The sequence below is a fragment of the Saimiri boliviensis genome, chromosome 2, assembly GCF_048565385.1.
Source record: "Saimiri boliviensis isolate mSaiBol1 chromosome 2, mSaiBol1.pri, whole genome shotgun sequence".
In the NCBI taxonomy this organism is placed as follows: Eukaryota; Metazoa; Chordata; class Mammalia; order Primates; family Cebidae; genus Saimiri; species Saimiri boliviensis.
In genome coordinates, this window is record NC_133450.1 from 190,026,520 (window position 1) to 190,051,948 (window position 25,429).

The 25,429-nt window shown below is 51.2% G+C and overlaps 1 protein-coding gene across 1 annotated transcript in view; it reads right to left on the reverse strand.

The window, feature by feature from the left end:
- Positions 1-14,080: 14,080 nt before the first annotated feature.
- The window catches only part of SHB (SH2 domain containing adaptor protein B), a 151,125-nt gene continuing 139,776 nt past the window's right edge, over positions 14,081-25,429 (reverse strand). The window contains exon 6 of the mRNA XM_003940107.4: positions 14,081-14,983. Coding sequence (XP_003940156.3) covers positions 14,800-14,983 — 184 coding nt within the window. The 3' untranslated portion in view covers positions 14,081-14,799. The remainder of the gene's footprint in view (positions 14,984-25,429) is intronic.

Consider the following 25,429-nt stretch of genomic DNA (forward strand, 5'->3'; position numbering starts at 1 on the left):
AGCAGGAGACCAGGCTCCCCATTCCAGCAAATGCTCCGCTGAGGAACCTATTGCGTGCCAGGTCCTTGGGAGCTTAGCGTCTGGTGAAGGATACAAAAACAAAAGTCTGGAAATTCAGAAGCATGAGGGGATCTACCCCTTGAGAGAGAACCAGAGATGGCTTCACTGAGTAGACGTTTGAACTGGGCCTTGGAGGGTAGATGACTGGAATTTGGCCCAGTGGAGAAAGTCATAGTAGCAGGAGATAAGACTGTAAGGGTCAGGTGGTGAAGCTGGATAGTGCGAATCTTGACTGGCACCTGCCATCTCATTAGTATGCGAGGGGTAGATTTTGGACTCCGAACGATAAGGACAAGGCTACACAATGGCTTAGAACAATTAATCAGGCAACAGTTGGCAAGGGCCTTTGCCTCAAAATTATGTTTGCCTTGTCTTGTGTGAATGCCTATTCAGATGTATTATTCGGAAAATAAATAAACCAGGCAGGCATCCAGCATGTTCATAAACATAAATAATTAATTTCAGATTAGAATGGAGAGGTTATTCTCCTGCGGTAAAACCTGAACAAGAAGGAAAAGATTGAAATTAAACACACAGTTGGGGCACACCAGACTCAGAAAATCCCAAGTTAAAGGGAATGCTCAGGTCTGGAGCTGAGCCAGTCTGCTGCTTTTATGCTGCAGGCCACAGCACCGGCCTCTGCTCCTCCAGCTCTCAGTTCCTTGTCAGAAATCCCCAGGCCATGGCCGGGTGCGGTGGCTCAAGCCTGTAATCCCAGCACATTGGGAGGCCAAGACGGGTGGATCACGAGGTCGAGAGATCGAGACCATCCTGGTCAACATGGTGAAACCCCGTCTCTACTAAAAATACAAAAAACTAGCTGGGCGTGGTGGCGCGTGCCTGTAATCCCAGCTACTTAGGAGGCTGAGTGAGGCAGGAGAATTGCCTGAGCCCAGGAGGCGGAGGTTGCGGTGAGCCGAGATCGCGCCATTGCACTCCAGCCTGGGTAACAAGAGTGAAACTCTGTCTCAAAAAAAAAAAAAAAAAAAAAATCCCCAGGCCCTTAATTGGCTCTTCTTGGGCATATAAATGTTGGGGATGAAAACCCTCTATTTCTGGATTCAGGATCCATCATAAAATTAGCCCTTCATTTCTGTCCTCATCCACCTATTCCTGCATTCCATACCTCCAGCCACTATGTCAGCTTCCAGATATCCTCTAACCCAGCTGTGATCATGTCATCCCCCAGCTTAAAAATCTCCAATGGTTCCCTCTTGCTTCCTCCAGTAAATCCAAACTCCTTAACGTGGTACACGGACTGTCCTTTCCTGGCCCTTTTGCCAGTCTGTCCACCTCAACCCCAACTATCTTCTATGTTTTAGCCACATGCAGTCTCAGTGTTTTGCAAATTCTGCGTTCCTTAAACCTGTTTCCCCCTTTCACCAGTGACACACAAGCTCTTCACCAAATATGTTAGCCCTTCAAGGTCCTTTTGGCTCCTCTTCCTCCTAGAAGCCTTCCCTGATCATCTTAGGCAAGGTTGACTGTTCTTGCCTCTGCCTTTCCAGGACACAGAGTTGGGTGGCGGGGGGATTCTGACATCCTGTCCTGTGTTGTAGTCACTTATGAAGGTGTGATCCTTCCCATTGCCAGCTCACAAGGGCAGAGCCGTCTGGCTTTTTCCTGGCTCTCCAACTCAGTGCTTGGCACAAAGGGTGCATAGAACATGTTTGCCAAAACAAAATGCAGGTGGAGAGCAGAGCTGTTGGAAGGGCGGACCTGGGTTCTTGGGGAAAAGGATCATAGGAATGTTGCTGGTAGATCTTTGCTTCATCACCCTCCACTCCTCTCCCCAAAAAATGCTTTCTAGAAAGTTGTCTGGTGCCCTCAGACTTCATGGGCTCTCAGGCACATGAAAACAGCCTTACGCAAACTGTCCGTGGAGTCTTAGCTACTGTGAGTGGCTCTGCCCAGCTAAGGTCACCTGAGGTCATTCCCTAACACAAGGGGTCAGTGATCTTCCTTTCTCTTCAGCTCACATTTTCCAGGCCCCTGCAATCATTGCCAATCTCTGCCACTCCCCTTTACACCCCTCAGTACCAAATGGCAAAGGGCCAGCCAGCCACGTGTCGTTCCCTTCCCTGAACTTGTGCATTCTTTTCACGCCCCTATGCTTGCGTATGTTTTGTCCTCTGTGCCTAAAAGGTCTTGCTTGCTTCATGACAATGTCCTGTTGCTCTTTCATGGCTCAGTTCAGAGGCTTCTGGTCACTGCTACCCCATCTGACCTCACTACCTCCCACTGCAAGGCCCCTTGGTGCTGTCAGCTCCACCCTCCCTGGCTCCCACCCCCCGTTCTTGTGGTCTGTCCCCATGGCTGGTCTATGAACTCCAGGGCCTTCTCCCTTTCTGCTTCACTCATGTCCAAACCTGCTTTGATCTAGCAACTCACATGCATCTGCATTTATCACATATAAAGGAGACCCAGGATTTACCCCACAAGCCCGTGGGATTGTTTGTTCTCTTCCATTTACCCATTCATTTATTTTAATGCTGGTAGGGACCCACTGAGTCAGTGATTCTTAGCTCTGTTTCACATTAGAATCATTTGAGAAGCTTTGAAAACAACACAACAAAACAACTCCCACTCTCCCCTCCCCCCAGAGGTTCTGATTTAATTGGTTTGCAGTGGGACCTGAACCTTAGTATAGTTTAAAAGCTCCCCAGGTGTGCTGAGGTTGAGAACAGCACTCAACTCTTGCTTCCCCAATGTGTCTGAAGATAAGACTCGCTTGAATTTGGCCAAACCACCTATGGGCCATACATTTAGGGCATCAGCATTGAGTCACTCAGAAGTTTGTTAGAAATGAAGAGTTCTGGCCCGAGTAAACCAGGATTGGTATTTAACAAGTTCACCAGGTGTGCTATGCTCACATTACAGATTGAAAAGCATTGACTTAGATTCTAGGTCCTAGAAGTTTGAGACTAGCCTGGGCAACACATTGAGACCGTATCTTTAAAAAATAAAATAATTAGCCAGGTATGGTGGTGCACATCTGTAGTCCCAGCTACCTGGGAGGCTGAGGTGGGAGGATTGCTTAAGTCTGGGAGGTTGAGGCTTCAGTGAACTGTGATCATACCACTGCACTCCAGCCTGGGAGACAGACAGCCTGGGAGACAGACCCTATCTCAAAAAAAGCCAACATACATATCATCAGTTCTAAGACAGACTAAATCAGAATTCCCAGGAGAGAGGCCAGTTGGCCTGTGTATATTTAACACTAGCCCTAGCTGATTCCTCTCAGGCAATCTTGGGAAATAATTAGCTTTAAATTGACATCCCGACCCATAATAGTGTTCCCGTGGTTTGAAACACAGGGTCCTGCAGGGCTCAGGAATGTGTGAGTGAATGAGCCTGCAGCCCAGAGGGGGAAACAGTCCTAAGGAGAAATGATCTGCATTGGTTGAGATCAGCATACCAAGTGCTGTGAGTGTTGATGGGAGAGGGAAGTTGTACCAGCTGTAATCAGGGAAGGCTACTTGGAAAAGGTGATCCGTAAAGGAAAACTAGGATTCAAACAAGGTGGGTTCCAGAAAAAGCATGGGATGGAAAAAAGTGTATAAGAAGGGACGGCTGGGCACGGTGGCTCATGCTTATCCTAGCTACTTTGGGAGGCCAAGGTGGGCAGATCACCTGAGGTCAGGGGTTTGAAGACCAACATGGTGAAACCCTGTCTCTACTAAAAATACAAAAATTAGCCGGGTGTGGTGGCACATGCCTATAATCCCAGCTACTCTGGAGACTGCTCTCCAACCTGGGCAACAGAGACTGTCTCAAACACACACACACACACACACACACACACACACACACACACACACGGAGACACCGGATGGCTCTTTCTCCCTAACATAATTTCTATACCCCAGGTTTTTCTCCCAGCACACCAACAGGCAAACCTCATGTCCCTGGCAACTCTCAGAGCTCAGAAAGGTTGCTGACCTCTGGGTAAGATCAGGGACACCTTACTTGTTGTCTGAGTGACACATACTTGTGAAATGCAAACACATTTTTACCTAGCAAGGGCCAAGTCAATGAAACAAGAAGCATTTGCACAACAGTCTGTGGGTTTCCCAAGCAGCCACATGATACGTCATTTTCTCTGATTTTCACATACTTCGTGACCTCAGAGAAGTCACATGATCTGAGTTCTGTACCTAGCAAGAGATGAGGCTGGACTCTGCCACTCCTGTTGTTTTGGGGGCTGGGGCTAGTCACAGATGTGCAGTGTGATACTTGATGCTTTCCTTTTTCCTGGCACTTGTTCAAAGGCCCACGTGGATGGTGAGCTGCAGGGCAGTGGGCAGCCTGGCCTTGACCCCGGGGGAGTATCTCCTGAGCTCCCTAAACATAAGACACCCCTGGAGAACTTGTGAAAAATATAGGCTCCAAGGGCTCACCCAAGACCTCCTGAATAAAAATCACCAAGCATAGGTCCTCGGAATTTGTATTTTTATAAGAACCACATATAAACCTTATGGTCAGGCAAGTTGGGGAACACTGAACTCAATTCTGCAAGGTTAGAATACTTGGATTTGCATCCTAGATCCACCACTTCCTAGTGATGTCACTGGAGAGCCCCTCACCAGCCTCAATCTTTCCATCTACAGGGTGATGGTTCTTCCTGGTGACCATGCTCCAAGACCCTGAGGGAGGTTCCCCGTGATGGCAGATCCAATGTGATGGAGGCTCATTCTCCTTCAGGTGTGGAGGGGCAGTGGCTCTCAGGGACTCAAAATGCCACACTTCTCTCTAGTTCTTGGGGTAGACGGCACCATGCAATTTCTCTCTAGATCCCACTTTCCTCTGGGCTGTGACCTTTCTCTAGCCTCCACCACTAAATCCAACTTTTACGTTTCCTAGCATCGTTTCACCTTTCTGAACCTCAGTTTCTTTTTCTTTTTTGAGATTGAGTCTCACTATGTTGCCCAGGGTGGAGTGCAGTGGCGCAATTTTGGCTCACTGCAATCTCCACCTGGGTTCAAGCAATTTTCCTCCCGCAGCCTCTCAAGTAGCTGGGATTACAGGCGCCCACTACCACGCCTGGCTAATTTTTGTATTTTTAGTAGAGAGAGGCTTTGCCAGGCTGGTCTTAAACTTCTGACCTCAAGTGATCTGCCTACCTTGGCCTCTCAAAGTGCTGGGATTACAGACTTGAGCCAACCGTGCCAGCCTGTTTGTTTATTTTGAAACAGGGCCTCACTGTGTTGCCCACGCTGAAGTGCAGTGGCGAGATCTTGGCTCACTGCAGTCTCCACCTCCTGGCTCAAGTGGTCTTCCCACTTCAGCCTCCCAGGCAGCGGAGACTACAGCTGTGCACCATCACACCTGGCCAATTTTTGTATTTTTTCGTAGAGACAGGTTTTCACCATGTTGCCCAGGCTGCTCTTCAACTCCTGAACTCAAGTGCTATTCCCTCCTTCACCTCCCAAAGTACTTGGATTAGATATGAGCTACCACACCAGGCCTGAACTTCAGTTTCTCATCTGCACAGCAGGGCTCTCACTGTGGGAGACCAATGCATGTACAACGTAAGGTGCACGTAGAGTAAGCCCACCACAGATAGGATCTTTTATCATTGTTACTTCAGCTAACAAATACTTACTGAGCACCTACTGTATGCCAGGAGCTGTCTGAGATTCCTGCTTGTGTGGAGTTTGCATTCTGGTTATGTTCTAGTGGGTGGAGACACACAACAGATAACGAACATGATACATGATTAATATTTAAAAAATAAAACTGCTGCACAGATTTAACATTTAAACAATAAAGCCAAGAAATAGGTTTAATATTGACATAAATAAATGTAATTATTTAAATGGTAAACACAACAGATGCTTATTATTTAGATAATAACTATAGTGTGTTAGAATTAATTTAAATAACAGAGAAAGAGGAGATGTTAGAAGAAAGAGGAAATGCTGAGAGAGGGGATGGAGATAACTCTGTGAGCACTGTTCTGGGACTTCCAGCTATAGAGGAAGAGGAGCTTAAGAGCTGTAATCCTCACTTCAGGAGATGTCCAGTGGGGCTGGAGCATTTTTTATTTGTAAAATAGGCGCCACATCTTGCCTCCCACAGGAAGCCTTTCTGGCACCCTAGCCCCTCTTTCCTTTGAAATTCTGTGGTTATACTGGCCTCTGCCATCACACCTTGTTCTCATCCTAGCTGATCTCTGAAGGTTGATGACACTAAGCCCTGCTAAGGGCAGTCATTCAACACTGCGTCTAACCTTTGCAGTAACCCCGTGAGGCTGCTGCTTTTGTGTTACTTTGCAGCAGAGGAAGCAGAAGCTTTTGCAACTTGCCCAGGTCGCACAGCTGAAAAGGGATGAAATTAGACTATGCTCCCCACCCCACCCGCTGGGCGATAGCTATTTCTCTGCTCACCTGTGTCCTGGACCCAAGAAGGGCAGGGCTGCTTCTGAGCTCCTCTGGGTTTCCCGGCCCCAGCTCCAGCTCTAGTTCCTGACCCTGGCACTTTCTCTCACAGGGGCAGAGGGAGGGTCTACTGAATGGGAGCTAAGGGGCTTGCCCCCAGGGTAACAGACCAACTGTTCTGGCTTGCTGGGACCATCCTAGTGTTAGCCCTCAGAGTCCTGCACCCTGGAAAGCTTCTCTTATAGGGACAACTGCTTGCCCTACATGCAGAGGCCAGTCTCCTGTCCATCCCCATGGGTATCCTAAACTTATGCTGTCCCTGATGAAGAAAAACTGCTTATAGTATGTCTCATGTTTTAGGCAAAGTCCAAGTTGTGAAAAGTCTTTTAAGGTAATATGACAGCGTATCTATGGGGGCACTCCTGGACATAGCAGCGGAAGAGGAACTGATACATCTCTGGAAGACAGGAAGTCTTGAAGATGTACCTAGCCTTTTACCTCATAATGCCCCATCTATGAATTTCTCCTTACAAGAAGCCAGAAATATGGATAAAGATTTCTGAACAATTCCCCACAGAGTTGGTTATACAAAAATTTGAATAAGTTAAGATAGTAAATATCATACAGCTATAAAAGATCATATTGTAAGAGATTTAAAAACAGAGGAAAAGGGACATGATACTATGTTAAGTGGAAGATGGAAGCTATAGAACTATGTAAACATGGCTTGAGCCCAATTTTATTTGAAATAATTATATATGGGCCGGGCATAGTAGCTTACACCTGTAATCTCAGCACTTTGGGAGGCCGAGGCGGGTGGATCATGAGGTCAAGTGTTCGAGACCAGCCTGGCCAACAGAGTGAAACCCCATCTCTACTAAAAATACAAAAAATCAGCCAGGTGTGGTGGTGGTAGGCACTTGTAATCCCAGCTACTCAGGGGCCGAGGCAGGAGAATCATTTGAACCTGGGAGGCAGAGGTTGCAGTGAGCTGAGATCATATCACTGCACTCCAGTTTGGGTGACAGTGTGAGATTCCATCTCAAAACAAATTTTATATATGCATAGAGAAAAAGACTGAGGAGATACTTCAGAATGTTAATGTACTGTTCTTTGAGTTTAGGGTAATTTTTATTTTCTTCTTTGTATTTTTTTGAAATACAAATTTCCCTAATACAAATACAATTTTTTTTTTCTCGCTCTGTCACCCAGGATGGAGTGCAGTGGCCCAATCTCAGCTCACTGCAAGCTCCGCCTCCTGGATTTAAGCGGTTCTCCTGCCTTAGCCTCCCAAATAGCTGAAACTACAAATGCCCGTCACCACACCCGGCTAATTTTTATATCTTTAGTAGAGATGGGGTTTCACCATGTTGGCCAGGTTGGTCTCAAACTCCTGGCCTCAAGTGATCTGCCCACCTCAGCCTTCCAAAGAGTTGGGATTATAGGTGTGGGCCACCATGCCCAGTCCTAAGTACAAACTTTTTTTTTTTTTTTTTTTTTTTTGAGATGGAGTCTTGATCTGTCACCTAGGCTGGAGTACAGTAGCATAATCACGGCTCACTGCAACCTCCACCTCCTGGGGTCAAGCGATTTTCCTGCTTCAGCCTCCTGAGTAGCTGGGATTACAGGTGCCCACCACCATGGTCGGCTAATTTTTGTATTTTTAGTAGAGATGGGGTTTCACCACACTAGCCAGGCTGGTCTTGAATTCCTGATCTCAAGTGATCCACTCGTCTTGGCCTCCCAAAGTGCTGGAATTACAGCTGTGAGCCACTGCACCAGGCCACAGTACATGTTAATTTTATAATTGGAAGTCAGTAACTTTGAAATAATATTGCATAAAATTGTTCTGTACTGAGGCCTTCTGATTCAGCCTGACCTGCCCTCCAGTGGGCATGAATGGGTGCGTTTTAGAGTAGAATGCAGTGGGAAAAGCACTGGATCGGGATTCAGAGGGAATCTCCCAGCTCTTGCTGAAGTTGTTGCCTCTGCCTAGGATGCGCCTACTTCCTGCATGTGAGGTCCAGTTCAAATGCCATTTCTGCTGTAGCACCCATCATCCATCACTCTGCACTGCCTGCCATTTATCTGTTTACACACCTGCCTCTTCCTCCTCTGGATCTCAGTTTCTCCTTCTGTAACTGACAAGGTGACTTGGAGGCTGCATTCCTGCTCCCTGGGACTGGCTTCAATACTAAAGAAAACCACACGAGGGCACTAGAGCCACATTGGTTGACTTCCTACCACCTTTGTCAGATCATGGCTTCGGAAACTATCCTCCAAGCCAGAGATGACACCAGTCACTACAGGCCTGGGATGCTCCCAATCAGGTGCGGAGCCAGTGAGGAAAAAAATGAGTCATCGACTCTGAGAAGAATCCCCCAGCCCTACCCTAGTCTTCCCAGAGCTACACTGGCCAAGGTGACCCTTGGACCTGATCACTCTCAAGGCATGTAGAGAAGGACTTGCTGTGTGGCCTTAAGCATGCCTCTGTCCCTGGCTGGGCCTCCGTTTCTGGCCCACCCTGCTGGGTCTCTGTGAAGGATTAAAGGGCAGCCCACCACTTCCTGTGGACTCTGATAAGGAAGAAGTTTACTCTGCTCAGTCTCCTGCTCCTGGTCACCAGTTTGTCCTGTCTGTTTCATGCTCAATATGTGTTAAATTGAACTGAAACAGAAATACAACCACCACCATCACCACCACCACGCATAACACAGTGTAGAAGTGACCTTTTCTCCTTACCTTCAGGAAATTCCTGGTGGCAGAGCATTGGCATTGCCTGTGGCTCTTCAGTCCTGATCAAGCTCAGGAATGTTTTCTGTCACCAGGACCACGGGCAGGTGTTCCCCAGGCGTGTGTGTGTGTGCGCGCGCACATGTGTATGTTGGGGCATGGGGGTGTTGGTGTCAATGTTGTAAGAGGGCCTGGCAGGCGGAGTTGTAGATTCTGGGACACTGGGATGGGGGGACAGGGGGAAGGAGAGGTGAACCAAAGGCCAGGAGTCCTGGGGAGTTGGGGAGGAAGGGGGCCAGCAGGGAAGACAGCCAGCCACATTCTTGAAAAGGAGGAGGGAGGGAGGGAGGAGAGTGGCAGGTAAGTTCCTAGGGAGGGGGAAGTCAGAGAATCACTCCAGAGCAGGCCCTAACATGCTGGGGAATGCTGTGCCCCCTTGGGTATAGGTGAGGAGGGGCTTGGGTGCAGAACTCCCAGGTGGACCTGGGGCTGCATGATGCTGTCATCATGATTACATCATGGTGACGGTGGCAAATGGCAGATTTCATGCCAAAACTCATGTCCTGCCTTTCTCTCCTTAAGGATTCAGCTCCCCTCGGAAACAGGAGGCCAGAAGCTCCCCATCTTTGGGGAGACCAACAGTTACTTCAGGCATGACAAGATGAACACTGTCTCCCTGCCCTGCCCTGTTCTTTTGCCTCCTTGGGATGAGGTCCCTGGAATCCCAGGAGTCTGGCCACCTCCCACCAGGCTCTGATGGACTCGCCCTGATAAATCTACCACCTGTTACCTCTGCGCATACCATCCACCCCACCAGGCTCCCTGCTGAACCCCTACTTATCCCCCAAGACCCAACTTTCCATGACTGCTGCAAGCAGATTGAATTCCGTCTCATCTGGGATCCCACAGCAACTTGGACTGTTTTTACACACTGGAAACTTCATGAGGGCAGGGGCTGGGTCCCATTCACCTTTGTATCCACCAGACCTGAGGGCCAGTAGGCATTCAAATGTCTGCTAAACAAATTCATTTATTTCCATTGAGCTCATTAGGCCTCTCTCTTCTTCATAATTAGGAAGCAAAAAGGTTGCTTTTTTCTGTAACAATCCACCTTTGGAAGCTGATGGCAAGAGCTCAGCTTTTGTAAGCCAAAGGCAGTTCAACTAAAATCCTGGTGCACACGGCTGCATTAAAGAAACAAAATAAAACATGCATGCTCAAGGGGCATTTAAACAAGACACCAGTGTGGCTGGGCACAGTGACTCCTGCCTATAATCCCAGCATTTGGGGAGGCCAAGAGGGCAGGATCCCTTGAACCCAGGAGTTTGAGACCAGCTTGGCAAACATGGCAAAACCCCATCTCTACTAAAAATAGAAAAATTAGGCCAGACTCTGTGGCTCACATCTGTAATCCCAGCACTTTGAGAGGCCGAGGTGGGCGGATCATGTGGTCAAGAGATCGAGACCATCCTGGCCAACATGGTGAAACCCCGTCTCTACTAAAAATACAAAAATTAGCTGGGCATGCTTGCGCATGCCAGTAGTCCCAGCTACTTGGGAGGATGGGGCAGGTGAATCGCTTAAACCTGGGAGGCAGAGGTTGTAGTGAGGTGATATTGTACCACTGTACTCCAGCCTGGGCGACAGAGACTCCATCTTAAAATAAAATGAAAAAAATTTAAAAAAAAATTAGCTGGGCGTGATGGTGCATGCCTGTAGTCTCAGCTACATGGAAGGCTGAGGTGAGAGGATTACCGCAGCCTGGGAGGCAGAAGTTGCAGTGAGTGGAGATCATGCAACTGCACCCCAGCCTGGGTAACAGAGCAAGATCCTGTCTCAAAACAAAAACAAAAACAAAAGGTAAATGAGACACTCGTAGTATATTAAGAGCTTCTCATTAAATATTCATTATTATACAGTGTGTCACATAGAATTGGAATGTTAGGTAGCTGGTTTGAGGCTCCCAGTGGGATAGAGAGAGGCCCAAGGAGGGAGGCGGAATGGCGGAGGGCCACCTGTGTCCCGAGAGGGCGCCTGTGAATAGGTCCCCGTGGGGTTCTAGGACATTTGCCCACATCTAAGACTGTGGGCACTGCACTCCCTCTGGACGGCTTGCCAGATTTGGTCTTCACTGGTCACCAATTCTGGAAGGGCGAAGGGACAGGTATGGCAGTTGGCTGGACAGCTGCCTGATTGAGCCAGGACTCTTCATGGTATCCGTGGGCCAATGCCAAATGCCAGCCTACCCTGCTGGCAGGGTTTCTACATGCACTGTCCCTATGGCTGCAAGAGCAAATGGTGACCCTGGCTGTCAGTCCTTGCCAGGCCCTTGGTCCGTGACATCACTACTTCTGAGAGCGAGTCTAGGGAGCTACTGGAACTTCGTGTTCAGAATCTTACCAAGGGGGCCGCTGGTTCTGGGAATGTGGCAGAGGTGAGCCTTCAGGCTCCACCCTGTGGACCGGACGCCTTGTAGGAGGCTGCTTCAGGTTTCCCTCCAGCTCACACTCAGGCCACAGAGGGGCCGCCCCGAGAGGGCAGGGCCTGCCCTCCTGAAGGCTGGGAGCCATCATACTCCTTTCCCGCAAAGGCTGCGCCATGAGCCTCTCTCCAGGACAGTGTCGGCCTAGGCCATTCTTCTCATTTCAGGATGGGACTGGCAGGCAGTTGGGCCCTCTTCTCCCACAAAGCCTTCTTTCTTTCTGTGGGGGCCATCCTGTTTGGGGGGCTGCCAGAAGGGCCCTTGACTCCTTGGCGCTCAAGGACAGAGCTGCTGAAGTGGCCAGAGCATTACGGTCAATAATAAAGCCAGCAAAGAAGGGAGAGAAAGAAACAGCTGCTAGAGCTGGAGGTTCTCAGGCAAGTGCCGAGGGCGCAGTGTTGTGTGGCAGGGGCTTTTCTTTTCTCTCAAAGAAATCCAGCCCAATTTTCCCCCCACTAATTGGCAGCAGATGAAAAAAAAAAAAACCCAAAACAAAAACCAAACTAATGCCAGTAACCTGAATGCGAGTGTTTCTGAAAGGGAAAAGCTGTTTCAATTGTTAGATGTCCAAGAAAACATGAATACAGGCTGACAGAGGAAACAGTCACAATTAGAGGAAGAAGAGGGAGAGGTTCATAAAATTAAGGGCAAAAAATTCTTTTCAGCAGCTCCCTTCCTGAAAGCCGGCTCCTCTGCCGGCCTCTGTCCCTGAGTGGGGCAGGAGGTTGGGCCTCCCAGGGAAACTTCAGGAAGATGAAGGCCGGGGACAGAGAAAGAGTCCCAGGAATACCGTAGGAGGTCAAGTCAAGGCCAAAGGGCACAGCTGCCAGCTTCTACTGAGACCCACCCAGAGCCTTTCCCGAGGAGTGTTCTGTCCGGGGAGACTGTCTACAGAGGAGGGCCATGAGGTACAGCACCCAGCGGCCTCAGGAAGTGGCCAGACCTGAACTTGCCAATGTGAGGTCTTACCCTCCCCCCTGCACTAGAGGGTTGTCCCCTGACTTCCTCAGCCTCTCACAGGCCTCCTCTGAGGATAAGCCTTGGCATCCAGGCTCCTCTCTGGACAAGTGCCAACTCCTCACTCATCTTGTGATTTACCTGCTACCTCCCCCAACAAAGGAAAGCATGACTCCTTCCAGGGCATCCCTGCTTTCCTCCCTCATTGAGGGATGTTTTAGGAAATGCCAAACGGGCAAATAAAGGATTGGCTTCGTTAGAATCTAGACCCTGGCCACAGCCAGCATGGGCTTCATGAGGGCTGGGCCACGTGGACTGACTAACAAGGCCCAGGAGGTCAACCCAAGAGGCAGACTGGTCACTGATGAGGGGTTGCTGAGGGCAAGGCTTTGAACAAACCGCTGGAGTCCGTGTAGCCACCTAAAGGGGCAGGGCTCTGTCCCAGCTCACATGTGGCCTTGGCGAGTCCTCCTTCTCCAGGCTTCTGTCTCTGCATCTGAAGAGTGAGCTGAACTACCTCCAAACAGTCTCTAAAGATGCAGTCTCTAAATGTGCAGCACTGATGCCCGAACCTGCTGATGATGTTCAGACTTGGCCCCTTGTGCTCTGCCCAGGTGCGCCATGGACGACAGTCATGGAACCTCCAGTTCATTCAGACCTGCTGGGGCCTGGCGAAGGCTCTGGAACCCTTATATCTCATTGAGGAGAGTGTGGCCATACCTTCATGCTGCTGGGTGGGTGGGAAAAGCAGGAGAGCTGAGAAACTCACAGCCTCATTGGGGCTACCTGGCCTGTGCGGGAGAAATCCCGGCTACTGTCCAGGACAGTGGCAAGCAAGAGAGAGGTCGTGTGTGTGTGTGTGCGCGCGCGTGCACGCGCTCATGTATGGAAGCAGTGTGGACCACCGAGGGCTCCATGTCCCTTGGAGGTCAGGATTCTGCCTCCTCCATGGCAGGGTGACAGCAAGGCCATGCAGAGCCAACTAAAGAGCACTAGCTTCGGTGCCACTCTGCTGCTAGTGAGCTGTGTGGCCTTGGCAAATCACATTTCCTCTCTGTCTCCCTTTCCCTACACGTTAAATACCTCCCAGGTGGTGCTGACAGATAGTGGGGAGACAGCCCTTTGTAGCCAGCTGGATACTGTGCCCTAGGAGGGGGAGGGTGTCAACACCAATGTCCTACTGCAGGAGGGAAAGCCCAATTGTTGCATCAACACCTGACGCTCCTGACTGTGACTGCTGCTGGAGCCTGAACTCTGAGTTCTGGGTTGACACCCAGAGTGCTACCGATGGCCTCAGCCCAGCTGCCAGAGTGCTGAGGGCTGGAGCTGAGGCACTGGCCTCCCTGCCCACCCTGGGGCCCGCCACAGCAGCAAGCCCAGAGGAGACACACTCTGTTCTGGGAGTGAAACCAACAGACAAGCACTGCCTCTCAGAGACCCTCTGCAGTATATAAAACAAGGATAAGACTATATATTAAATGACTATTTTATTTACACACCCTATTCATAAATAATTGAATCCTCTTTTTGACTGCACAATGATCCCTTGAAGATCGCCTAATGATTACACTGAATGACTACAAGTAGATCAGCGGGCTTACCCATCTGTGTGTGATCACCTCCTCACATCTGTACTCACACACACATTCACACACACACACACCTCAGCGGGGCGGGAACCCTGGGGCCTCCAGGGCTCTGAAAGCTCCCAGCATCAGTGGGACTCTCATTTGGGGCTCTGGGGCTCCGAGCACCAGTGGGGGGGGAGGGGCCCTGTGGGAAAACGTTGCCCCATACACAGGTGTGAATTCGAGACAGCTGGAGAACAAAGAGATGTCAGCCAGGGAGTTCCTGCCCCGCCCTACCCCGCCCCTTGGAGCTGCTCTGCCTTTGTTCATCCTGGAAGGCATCTCTTTGGATTTGCAAATATTTTAATTCACAGAAACTCAAGGAGGGGGGTGAGGGTGGGGGCTGGGGTGGTGTGTTGGCCACCCCTCTGTCTTTATACAGGCCTTCTCCAGCCCCCGCAAGTGGCAATAGCATTCTACAGACATGCAGTGGTGTGCTAGTACCATACACACAACACAAACGACACAGCCTGCAACAGTTGCCAGGCTGGTTGGTGGGGAGCCCTTGGGTGCCTCCAAGTCTCAGGCTCTGTCACAGAGCAGGGCAGGTCTGGTTCGTTCACAGGGTCCTCACAGCCACGGGGTAGAGGAGGGACAAGTGCTCGGCCCCTTTGATGGGCAGCTTTCTGGTGGTGTAGTAGTGGATGACTTCCGGGACACTGTCGAATGGAGGGCTGTTCTGACCCAGAATGTATTTCTCTTTGGTTTTGGCCAGTTTCATGTGCATAAAACCCTGGTTGCTCCTGTGAACAAAACACAGAGGTTAGCAGAACTACCCCTCTGACACTCAGGCTGAGGCCAAGGGACTCCTCAGATGTCTGGGACAGAAGGGATTCCAGCCAGGAAGTGGCTGCGAGCCACACCTCTCCAAGCCAGGACCAGATGAAATGCAGCTGCGCCCAAATGCACCTCCAATTCTGGCATCTGACCCAGAACCAGCAGCAGTCGCCACTGCTACAGGACAGCATTCCAACACTAAGTGCTTCCGGGGGCTTCTTCAGAAAAACAAAACAAAACTTGGTCCCTCTTTCTATTACCAGCGCAGATCCCTGTTTAAGCCTTGCCTGACAGGTGCAAAGTGTTCATGTCTCCAATGCCATGACAAGTGAGCAGGGTGGGGGTCATCACCCCCAGTTTCCAGAGGAGGAAACTCTGTGGCAGGGATGGCAGGTGATCTGGCCTTCCTTTCAGTAGTAGGAAACTGTCACTGGGAAGGGGTCACTCAGCCAGGGACTACATTTCCCAGCCTCCCCCTTGCAGGCAGTTAGTCATGTGACTAGCATAGCCAATGGAATATGGGCAGAAAGTCTGCACTACCTGCCCTCTGCATCTTCCCCGTTTCCATAAACCCTGCCTCCCTCAAGGTCCAGCCTGTGTTGTCCCTGCCGGGTGGTCTTCCAGGCTCCCACAGGCAGAGCTCCTTCATCTGGTGGCACTGAAGACATACATGCCTTCCTAAACGGTAGGTACTTAGCCACCATCCCAGCTCCTCTGAGCATGCCACAGAGCAGGGCCCGGTCTGTGTCCACCATGCTGGCTTCAGACCTGCCTGGGAGGAGCCACCTGAAGTCTTGCTCAAGGAAAAGCAGTGGGTGAGTTCCTCAGAGATCAGAGCAGAGCCTGTGTGCCCACAGCCCTTGAAGCTTGCCTGCATCAGCTCATGGAGGGCCAAGGCAACGGTCCTCCTGCCAGCATTTGCCTGGCCCAGGTAGACCTCTCCCACTCTTTCTGGGGCTGTAGCCACACTGGATCCCTCATCCCTCCACCAGCCTGGCTCTGTCCAGGCTGCCCTCTGCCTGCCCACTTGGCTCCACGCCTGGCCTTTTATGATTCTACTGTGGTTCTGCCACCACGCCTGTGGATGCTTTAGATTTTCCAAGTACAGTCCACTTTATCAGGTGTCTGTCCCTTCACTAGAAAGCTGGAGCTTCTGACAAATCTCCTGCCCCCATCTCCACGGCCTCCAAGAGACTCCCCAAACCGAGCTCTAAGTGGACATGAAGGTTTGCAGCCTCACGGCTGTAGCCTCCACAGGGGCTCTGCAGGGCTTGAACACATCTCTTCCAGTCAGGACTGGGCTTCCCAAGCTTACAAGTGCTGGCTCTATTAACACCTTAATTTGGGCTCCAGGACCATTTTCAAATGGGCAGAACAAATGCTTAATGAAGTGCAAGCACTAAGCAATATATCTGCTCATAATAATGTATTTAGAGATGTCACCCTCAGCTTAAAGAAAATCGTTGGGAGAGCAATTACATTTCAAGAGAGAATAATTCCTGTAAAGAATTGAAATTTAAATCAAGATTTTTTAAGGCTGGCAATGTTCTAATTACAGAGCCTGTGGCAAGTTCTGCTCCTCAGTGAAGGGTCATTTCATCGGAGAATTGCTGAGACACGTCTGAGAAGCAGGCGGCGCACTTGCTTAGGCTGCAGAAAGGAAACGGTGCATGCATTACACGAAGAATGTAAAACTACATTCCAGTGAAGACTCACCTACCCGCCACCCCAAAGAGACCACAGATCTGTGCCAGTTGGGAAAGAGCTGTGATTGCTTAAGTAACACACTGTAACCATGTGGCTGATAAAACAGCAGAGGGTTAAAAAGCTGAGATCTCAGAGCCACATGCCCAGCTCTGCCTGGAGAAGGGGTGTGGGTGGGCAAGACAGCAGGGCTGGTAAGGAGGGGCTGCAGGTGCCAGGGACACCCAGTGGGGTGGAGGTGTGACCCTGGGCACGTCGTTCCCCTCTGTGTACATGCATGGAGCGGTGTTACGTTTTTAGGGTACCGGACCATCAGGCTTTGTGATTCTCATAGATCTATGCTGGGGGACAGAGTGGAGGTGGTGTCAGGCAGAGGGTCACAGCTGCTGGTGGGAACTGAGTCTGCCCGTGTGCAGGTATGAAGCTGCAGGGGAGTGAGCCACTTTCATTTTCAAGGTTAGGAGAGTAACTGACGTGGGTGAAGTGACATTTCACACGGATTTGTTCTAAAGCATCTGGCAAGGGAGGTGGGCAGTGATGGCGGCAATGGCTCTGACCAAGCCTGAAGCAGAAACTAAGTTCCTCTGTTCCCAGGCCAGGGGCTTAGAATGGCCACCAAGTATTAAAAGCCATGCACTGTCCTCTGCACCTTGGCTGCCGACAGATAACAAGGTAGGGCAGCTGCCAGGCTAAGCGTCTAGACGTCTGCTGAAGTCCCTCCTGTCTGTCTGAGCCTGCTGTTTATCCCTCCGACACACTCCTATTTTGCCTGTGTAAGCACCCACGAGTTTACCACCTTGAGCCAGGCTGTGCCAATGGGGCAGGCTGGTCATGAAGCTCAGAGACTAAGGCAGAGCTGGGACCAGCACTTGGGCTCCATGAACCCCCAGGCTGTGGCCTGACCATTCTCAGGCAGAGGGAGAAAGGTGCTCTCACATGCTGACCCTCCCAGGCTCAAGCACCACTCCCATGGTTCCCTGGCCCTCAGGCTGTCCTGTGCCTTGCTAGGCTCTGTCCCTTCTCCCGATGCATCCACAGGGAATCTGACTAGATGGCCCTGGAGGGTGGTTGCAGCCCTAGGTCCTGGATTCCACATGTGCAAAACATAATCTGCTGCCTAGCCCCTGAGGGCTTCCTGCAGGAAGTGTCTGCAGGCAGCTCACACCTTCCCTTCACAGCTGCCCTCACCTCCAGTCCTGCTTTCACTGGGGCCTTAGCCAGGATTGCCTTCAGGGACAATCCTCCCTGTAGGCCAGGCTCTATGTCCTTAAGCACTTTGGTGCAGACAGGGGAGGTAACTAGCCAAGGTCACAGTGATCATCATCAGCAGCAGATGCCAGAGTCAGTACTCCTGACCTTAGCACTCCCCAGACTCAAGAGAGGACCTCATGAAACCCTCAGTGCTCCACGTGAAGCCAGGCAGCGGGGTGGGTGAGAGGCATCAGACCCTGAGCAAACATCCCTTCCAAGTTCATCTGCCTCCACAGCATCCATGGTGCAGGGCTGAGGCAGGTCAGAGACAGTAGAGGGGCTGGGAGTAAAAGACAATACGTGGCACCCACATAAGGGGCCGTGCTGAGGATTGGGAATGGCATGTTCTGACTGGTGGAGCCCCCAGCCTGGGAGGCAAGGTGGTGATCCCCCTCCCAGGGGTCCGAGGTCCCAAGACTACCAGCCAATTCTCAACCAGTACAACGGTCAGGTGATGCCTTGTCTACACACAGCCAGGCGATGTGTTGTGACAATACATTCTGATTGGTTAAGGTCCCCATGAGGGAGATGCCACCTAACAGTTGAAAATTTAAAAGCAGCTGCCAGGAGTGGCGTCAATGATTCCCACCTTCACACAAAAGGAGACGCCAGCATGAGCAAAGGAAGCATGAAAATTTCTGTGGAGAACAGAGGGGTTCATCAGGTAAGGAGTAAGCCCAGGGATGCGTGGCTGCTCCAAACGGAATGTATTCCGAGCTGCAGGCAGCCTGGGTGTCACCTCTTACTCCCCTGGGGTACTGTAGAGGAAACTGAGGCCAGAGTACACTACCCTGGCCCAGGGGACACAGCAAGGCAGGCTGCAGGTGAGCCCAGAGCTCAGGCCCTGCATCCTCAGCCAGTTGAGCCAGGCTCTGGGCCACACCTCCTCCCACCCTTTTCAAGGCAGCATGGGCTTCGGCACCTCGGCACCATCATCGTTCAGGGAAGGCTTTGCCCCTGGGGAGCTTCAACAGGCTGCTGTGCCTGCCAAGCTCCTGTGTCAGCCCCATCTCCTTTGATAGGACATCTTGGTGAGGGCAAAGTCACAATGAGAGGTGTCTCTGGCGGTGACCTGTCTAATGAGTCTTGTAAGGCTGGCAGAGGCCAGGGTGCTGGAGCTGTCACAGGCGTTCAGATCGCTCATTATCATCACAAAAAGCACCTCCTCATCATCAGGATTATCAAACGTGCCGGGCTCGGAGGGCTAATAACAGGCCCCACCTCGCAGCGCAATCACGGGCTTTAATAAAACATTACTCAGCCCGCAGCTGCTGGCCGCTGAGCAGGGTGCGAGGCCTCACCTCTTGCTTTTAGACCTAATTGCTTGATGCATATTTCATGAAGAATCCTGGGTAATAGTTATGTTAAATCGCTTCTTTTCATGATGAAATGACTTAAAAATACTTGCATATAATATTTATGCAGGAGAAGGAAGGAAATTGCCATTTGGGACTAATGTGTGGGACCCAGTTATAGGACTCCAGACAGAGAGGGGATTTCTGGTTTACCTTAGCCTGAATGGTGCATGGGGAGCTGCTGTCCTGACCCAGATGTTCCCAGAACATTGGCCCTCAGCTCAAAACCGTCTAAGACTCCCCATGACCAACAGAGATGTAATGATGTCCAGTACCTCAAGAGCCCCTACTGGGCACTGGGCTCTGAGCTGAGCTATTGCTGCATATTATCTCATTTCAACTGCAGAGCAATGGTGCTAAGTTGTTATGCTGATGACTGTTTACACATGGAGAAACTGAGGCTCAGGAAGCTTCTGTACCTTGTTTCATGCAAGATGGCAGGGCTAGGATTTGAACCTATGTTTGCTGAACTCCAAAGCCTGGCATTCAGAGCCCTGAACTTCCCACCACTGCCTCATCTTTCTCTGCTCAGCTACCTGACAAGATGGATCCAGGTGTGCAGGTGGGCCTTTGGGTTCTTTCTGCCCCAAAATCTGGCTTCCCTCAAGCTTGGTGAGAACCGGAGGTTGAGAATCCTGTCTGTCCATTGTGATGTTTCCCAGCAGGCTGAGCCTTAGCCTGCTCTGGTCTCTTGGCATACACACATGCCTGGCACACAGTTGGGCTCTCAGCCTGTCATCCATCCAATCTATTCCATCTGTTCATCTGTCCGTCTGTCTGTCCATCCATCCATCCCCCAGAGCTGGGGCAATGAGGCCCCATGTGTCCTCCCCTTCAGATCGTAAGCTCCCCAGGCTGGGGGCTGGCTGACCTTATCCTCGATTGTGGCCCAGCAAAGGGATAAGCTCCCTACTGAGTCTGGACACAGTGGATGCTTTTTCTGGCCAGCACAGGTCCCAGGATGAGCCAGCGAGGACAGGCAGAGTGGGAAGGACAGGGGAGCTTTCAGAGGGTCATTCCTGCAAGGTCAGCACACAGGCATATGCTTTTCAAATCAGAAAGTCTCCCCATAGGAGGCCACAGGGAAGAATGGGTTAGATCCCTTTTCCCTTAAGACTTGAAAGGCACTTATTTCTGAGGCTTCTAAGCTGCCCAGTTATCTCTGCCCAGGCCTAAATAAAACATGAATATGAGATAAGTTCCCTTGCAAAATCACGGTCCTCTGAAGGGGTAAAGTGAGCACTGGCCCTGGCCTTCCCTACTTGGGCTCTAAGTGTCTGTGTCTCTTCCTCTTGTTAGTCCATTTTATTTTGGTATTTCCCCACCTCCACTCTTTCTTATGACTTTATTTTCTATTACCCCAAAGAAGGTGGCACAATGCTGTTGAGCCATTTTAAACATTTAAATCTTACATCGTGCAAAGATTTCTGGGCCAGGTTGGTGGAAGGAGACAGAATGAGCTTGTGCATTTAAAGTGCGCTCAACCAACAGTTGTCAGATAATTCTCAGGGGAAGGAGGTGTCACAGCTGCCCTGGCCTTGGTGAGCAGGGCAGCGAGTGCTCACACTCTGAGCCCCGGAAGCACTGCCTCTGTGCTTGTCATTGGGGAGGGCCCTTGTACCCCCACAGACATGTACGTGCTTCCAACAGGGTGGAGGCAAACACAGAAGCTTGTGCTGAACCAAAGGGAGTCAGGCCCAGCTCTCACGCTGACCTGCTGTGATGTGGGTGAGAGAGCCAGCCTGGAGGGTGACTGTGGCAAGCTACCTCCGTGGCCACTTACAAGCCTGTAAAATGGGTAGTTTCTGCCAGAATCCTACCAGGAGGATGGCAATGCCGCCTCTGGAAAGCAGTGCCTTTATGACTCACAACTTCTGCTCTCCTCCCGCCATCTCTTTGACCTCCAGGGAAGTGGGCCATTTTGCTAGGTCTATGCCTCCAGAGAAACTCTCCTCCTCATACCCACAAGCAAGATGCAGCCACTCCAGCAACATTAGTGCCAGAAGATTCGAGAAGCACAGCATTACCCATCTTACCGACTGTGGCTTTACTGCCAAGAGCTCTATGTACATCCTCAGAGAAATACGAAGAGATAGGCGTCCAGATTACAGGTGGGGAAACAGAGTCAGAGGGCTCAAGTGGCTGGTCTGGGACTATGCAGCCACCCAAGTGAGCAGTGAGGCTGAACGCAAGTCCGCTGAATCTTCACAGAGCTGGGGTCGGTGCCGGCCTGCCAGGCAGACACTTTACCACATTTTCCCTCAATGTGTGGTACACAAAGATGGGGTGGAGATCTGGGGCCCTTCTGAAGACGTAATTAGGCCACTGTTTCAGTATAGCATTCAGTAAAGAGAGGGCTCTGCTATCTTAGCAGAAAGCAATCCCAAATGCATGGATTGCTGCACGGACCTAGGCTACCTCCTCACAGACACCACACCAATGCTGCGAGAGATGTGGCTTCCGCCAGCAAATATTTCAACAGACCACCTCTGAGGTCCAATTACTCACCCAGAGCCCAGGCAGATCGCACTCACACAGGGCCTGGCCTGCCTCGGGCATGGCTGAGAAGACCTTAAATGCTCCCTTGGTCCAAGACTGGACTAACCTGTGGCTTCCCAAGGAAGCTGGGAGGGCTGGCATTATATGCAAGATACCCACTCCACAGATGAGAAGGCCAAGGGCCTGAGGGAGAAGCAACTTGGCCAGTCACAGTGCAAGGCTATCAGGGCTTCCCAAGCCAGGGGACCAGGACGTCAGTGCATTTCATTGTGACTGGTTTCTGCCACTGTGTGAGGCGTGGGGCAGGTGGCATGGAGGCTCCTTCTAGCTGAGATGTTCTACGAGTCAAGGCAGCTGGGATAAACGAGCTCAGGAGGCCATGGGGCCAACACCTGCATCCTGCCCACAGCTTCCAAAGCAGCCTTCACAGTGACAAGCCAAAGACACACACGCCAAGTTATTGTGAACAAATGTCTAGATGTAAACGCTGCTGAGCGTAATGACGTGATTTACAACCAAATAATTAGACTTTCAATAAACGCATCAGCAGCGATTAGCCTTCCTGAGACGCCTGGGCATTTCTCAAGCACTAAGTTGGCGGCCCAGGGTGAAGGCCTTCAGTAAATCATGACAAAAAGCCATCTCTAGGCAGGAGACCTGGCAGATGCCTCTCTTGGCGAACATGTAGAGGCATAAGGCTCGTTTCAGCACACAAAGCAGTAGGTATGTCAAAATGAACCCATTTTGGGCAGTTTTCTCAGGAGAAAATCAACACGTTGTCAGACAAGAGGTTTTTAAAGGATGAGGGCTCACAGCTGAGGGGAGTGAGCCTCCCGTTACTGGAGGTGTGTAAGTGGGAAGGCAATGACGCTTGGTGGCGGGATCCCGCTGGATGCCTTTTGCAGTCCCCCGTCAGGGTTCCCACCAGCTCTCAGCCAGGTGCACATGGAAACGCGAGGAGGGTGGAGGCAGAAGCAGAGGAGGATGGTGAAGTGCTGCCAAAGCTTCAGGAAGGGGAAACAGGGTCTAGGGCTCTTTTCTTTTTTACCTCCAATTGAGGACTTTTCAAGGAACATGGAGGCCTATGTGTGCTGGAAATTTTTTTCCCCACTCTTTAGCCCTGGGCACCCCCCAAGGGGAGGAAGTTCAAACTCTGATCCCACTGATATTGGCTGGGCAAGTCCCCTCTCCCTGGGCCTTAGCGTTTCCCTCTGGAAAAGCTGGAAGGGGTCCCTTCAGTGCTGAGTTCTGTGCCGCCAGTGAGGGACATGCCAGGGTGGGTGGGGGCACCTCAGCAGGAGGAACAACATGGCAGGGCAGAGTGAGTCTCCTCATGGACGGAGACAGGCGGGTACACTGGGCACAGTGGATCCTGGGCGTTCGGACAGCAAAATAACAAAAGCAGGCTTCGTATGCCTGTGCCACCAGGACCGACAGAATCCAGGCCAGAAAGCGTAATCTCTTTCTACTGAGGACAAGGCCGTCCCAGCCCATATGCTTCTCAAAGCAGTGACTCTGACCTGGGGCAATTTCACATTCCCTCTTCCCTGGGGAATATTCAGCAATGTCTTGACACATAGGTGCTACTAGCATCTTGTAAGAGGCGGCCAGGGATGCTGCTGAATATCCTACAATGCACAGGACAGCCCCCACCACAAAGAATAATGTAGCCCAGCTTTCAACAGTGCCTACGCTAAAGCCACACCATTCACTAGACGCCAGTGCCCCAAATTCTTCATCCATGACACAACACGGGAATAGCCAGAGTCCACCCCTGCAGCTGTGGTGAGGGGCAGATGAGAACCTCCACATGAAATGTGAACGTTTGACGAATCTTAGCTCATCTGGCCCCTTATGAAAGGGTTTAAGACGCAGAGCGAAATCTGCCAAATGGCTTGGTTCCAGAGGGCTCCAGGCTGTTTCCAAGGACAGGACCCCCCAGTCCCACCTGAGCAGCACATGTGGGGAGATGCACTGCATCTGAGAGGGCTTCAGAGCAGGGACCACACAGAGGCTGGGCCAAGGAAGCCTTGGGGGAAGGCAGGGGAGGACTTAAAGCACACAATGGCTTTTATAGGCCAAGGGGCGTCGGCACCCTGCGGTCGACCCAGGCAGGACTGGAAGGGGAGAGCCTTGGAGTGCTTGAGGATGGTGCTGGATGCAGCCCAGGCTCAGGGCCACCCACACCTGTGTCTGAGTCCCTGCCCTGAGCTGTGCCCTGTCTGAGCTTCAAGTCACTCATCTGGGAAGTAGAGCTTTCACTGCTCACCCATAAGGATGACCTGAGGTCTGGACAGCGGGAAGCAAGGCTGGCCAGGTGCGGAGGTGCCACTAAGTGTGCAGGATGTCGTTGGAGGCTGGTCACCCGGGTACACATCCGCATGCTTTGGCAGTCCCCTCAGATAAGTATGACATGAAATGGGGCTGGCAGCAGATTCTAGCTTAATGCATTAAAAAAAATTTTAAACGAAGAACAGTGCCTTTCAGAAAATACGGATGCCCATGCAGGACTAGGGGCTTGGGCTCCTGGCATGGGCCTTGTTCTCACTTGCTGGGCAGGAGCCACCATGCGAGGGGCTGCCTGTCTGGTGTGTCTGGCTGGCTCTGTGCCGTCTGGGCTGAGTATCGAGCTAGGCTCCCCGTCTGTCTGCTCTGTCATTCACGGCTGTATTGGCAGCCCAGAAGTCATGGATAGCCAGGCAGGCCCTGGCTGCAGGAGCATCTCCCCCAGTTGGGTAGCCCGCCTGGCTGGGGTGGGATACCTGGGTTCTGGCCCAGCTCTGCCACTGGGTGACATGGGGCAAGGCGTTTACTGCCCTGAGATAGATTTCCTCAAACATCAAGTGTTCTTTCACGACACTCTCTAAGGCACATCATTGCACAAAGGATCGATATGAAAACAGAAAAGGAAGCTGCGCGTGGTGACTTACACCTGTAATCCCAGCACTTTGGGAGGCCAAGGCTGGAGAATCTCTTGAGCCCAGGAGTTTGTGAGACTAGCCCAGGTAACATCATGAGACCTCATCTCTGTAGAAAATTAAAAAATTCGGCGGGCGTGGTGGCACATGCTTGTAGTCCCAGTTACTCGGGAGGCTAAGATGGGAGGATTGCTTAAGCCCGGCAGGCTAAGGCTGTAGTGAGTTGTGTTCACGCCACTGTAGTCCAGTCTGGGTTACAGAGTGAGACCTCATCTCAAAAAACAAAACAGAGAAAAAACTTAACTGGTCATAGATGGTTAATGGCATTTATTAAGTGCCGACTGTGTGCATTGCTCTGCATGCAACATTTCTGAGGGAGACAAGACACCAACCAGATACTCTGAGACCATTTGGTTCTTCAACGTCATTTTACAGATGACATTGAGGCCCAGAGAAGGATAGAGGCTTGATCTCTTTCTGCAATGAAGCCCCTGCTCCCTGCCTCCATTGCGGATGATTCTCTGGCAAGACCAGCAGACTGAGTCTGCAGTAATGCGGTGTGACAAGCTAGGGTGGGGATGTGGCAGGGGGAGGAGGATCCAGGGAGAGGTAGAAAGCAGCAATGCCCTGCCTCCTCATTTCTCACCCTGGGTCACCTCATGGACCCTGGCCCTTGCTAAAGCAG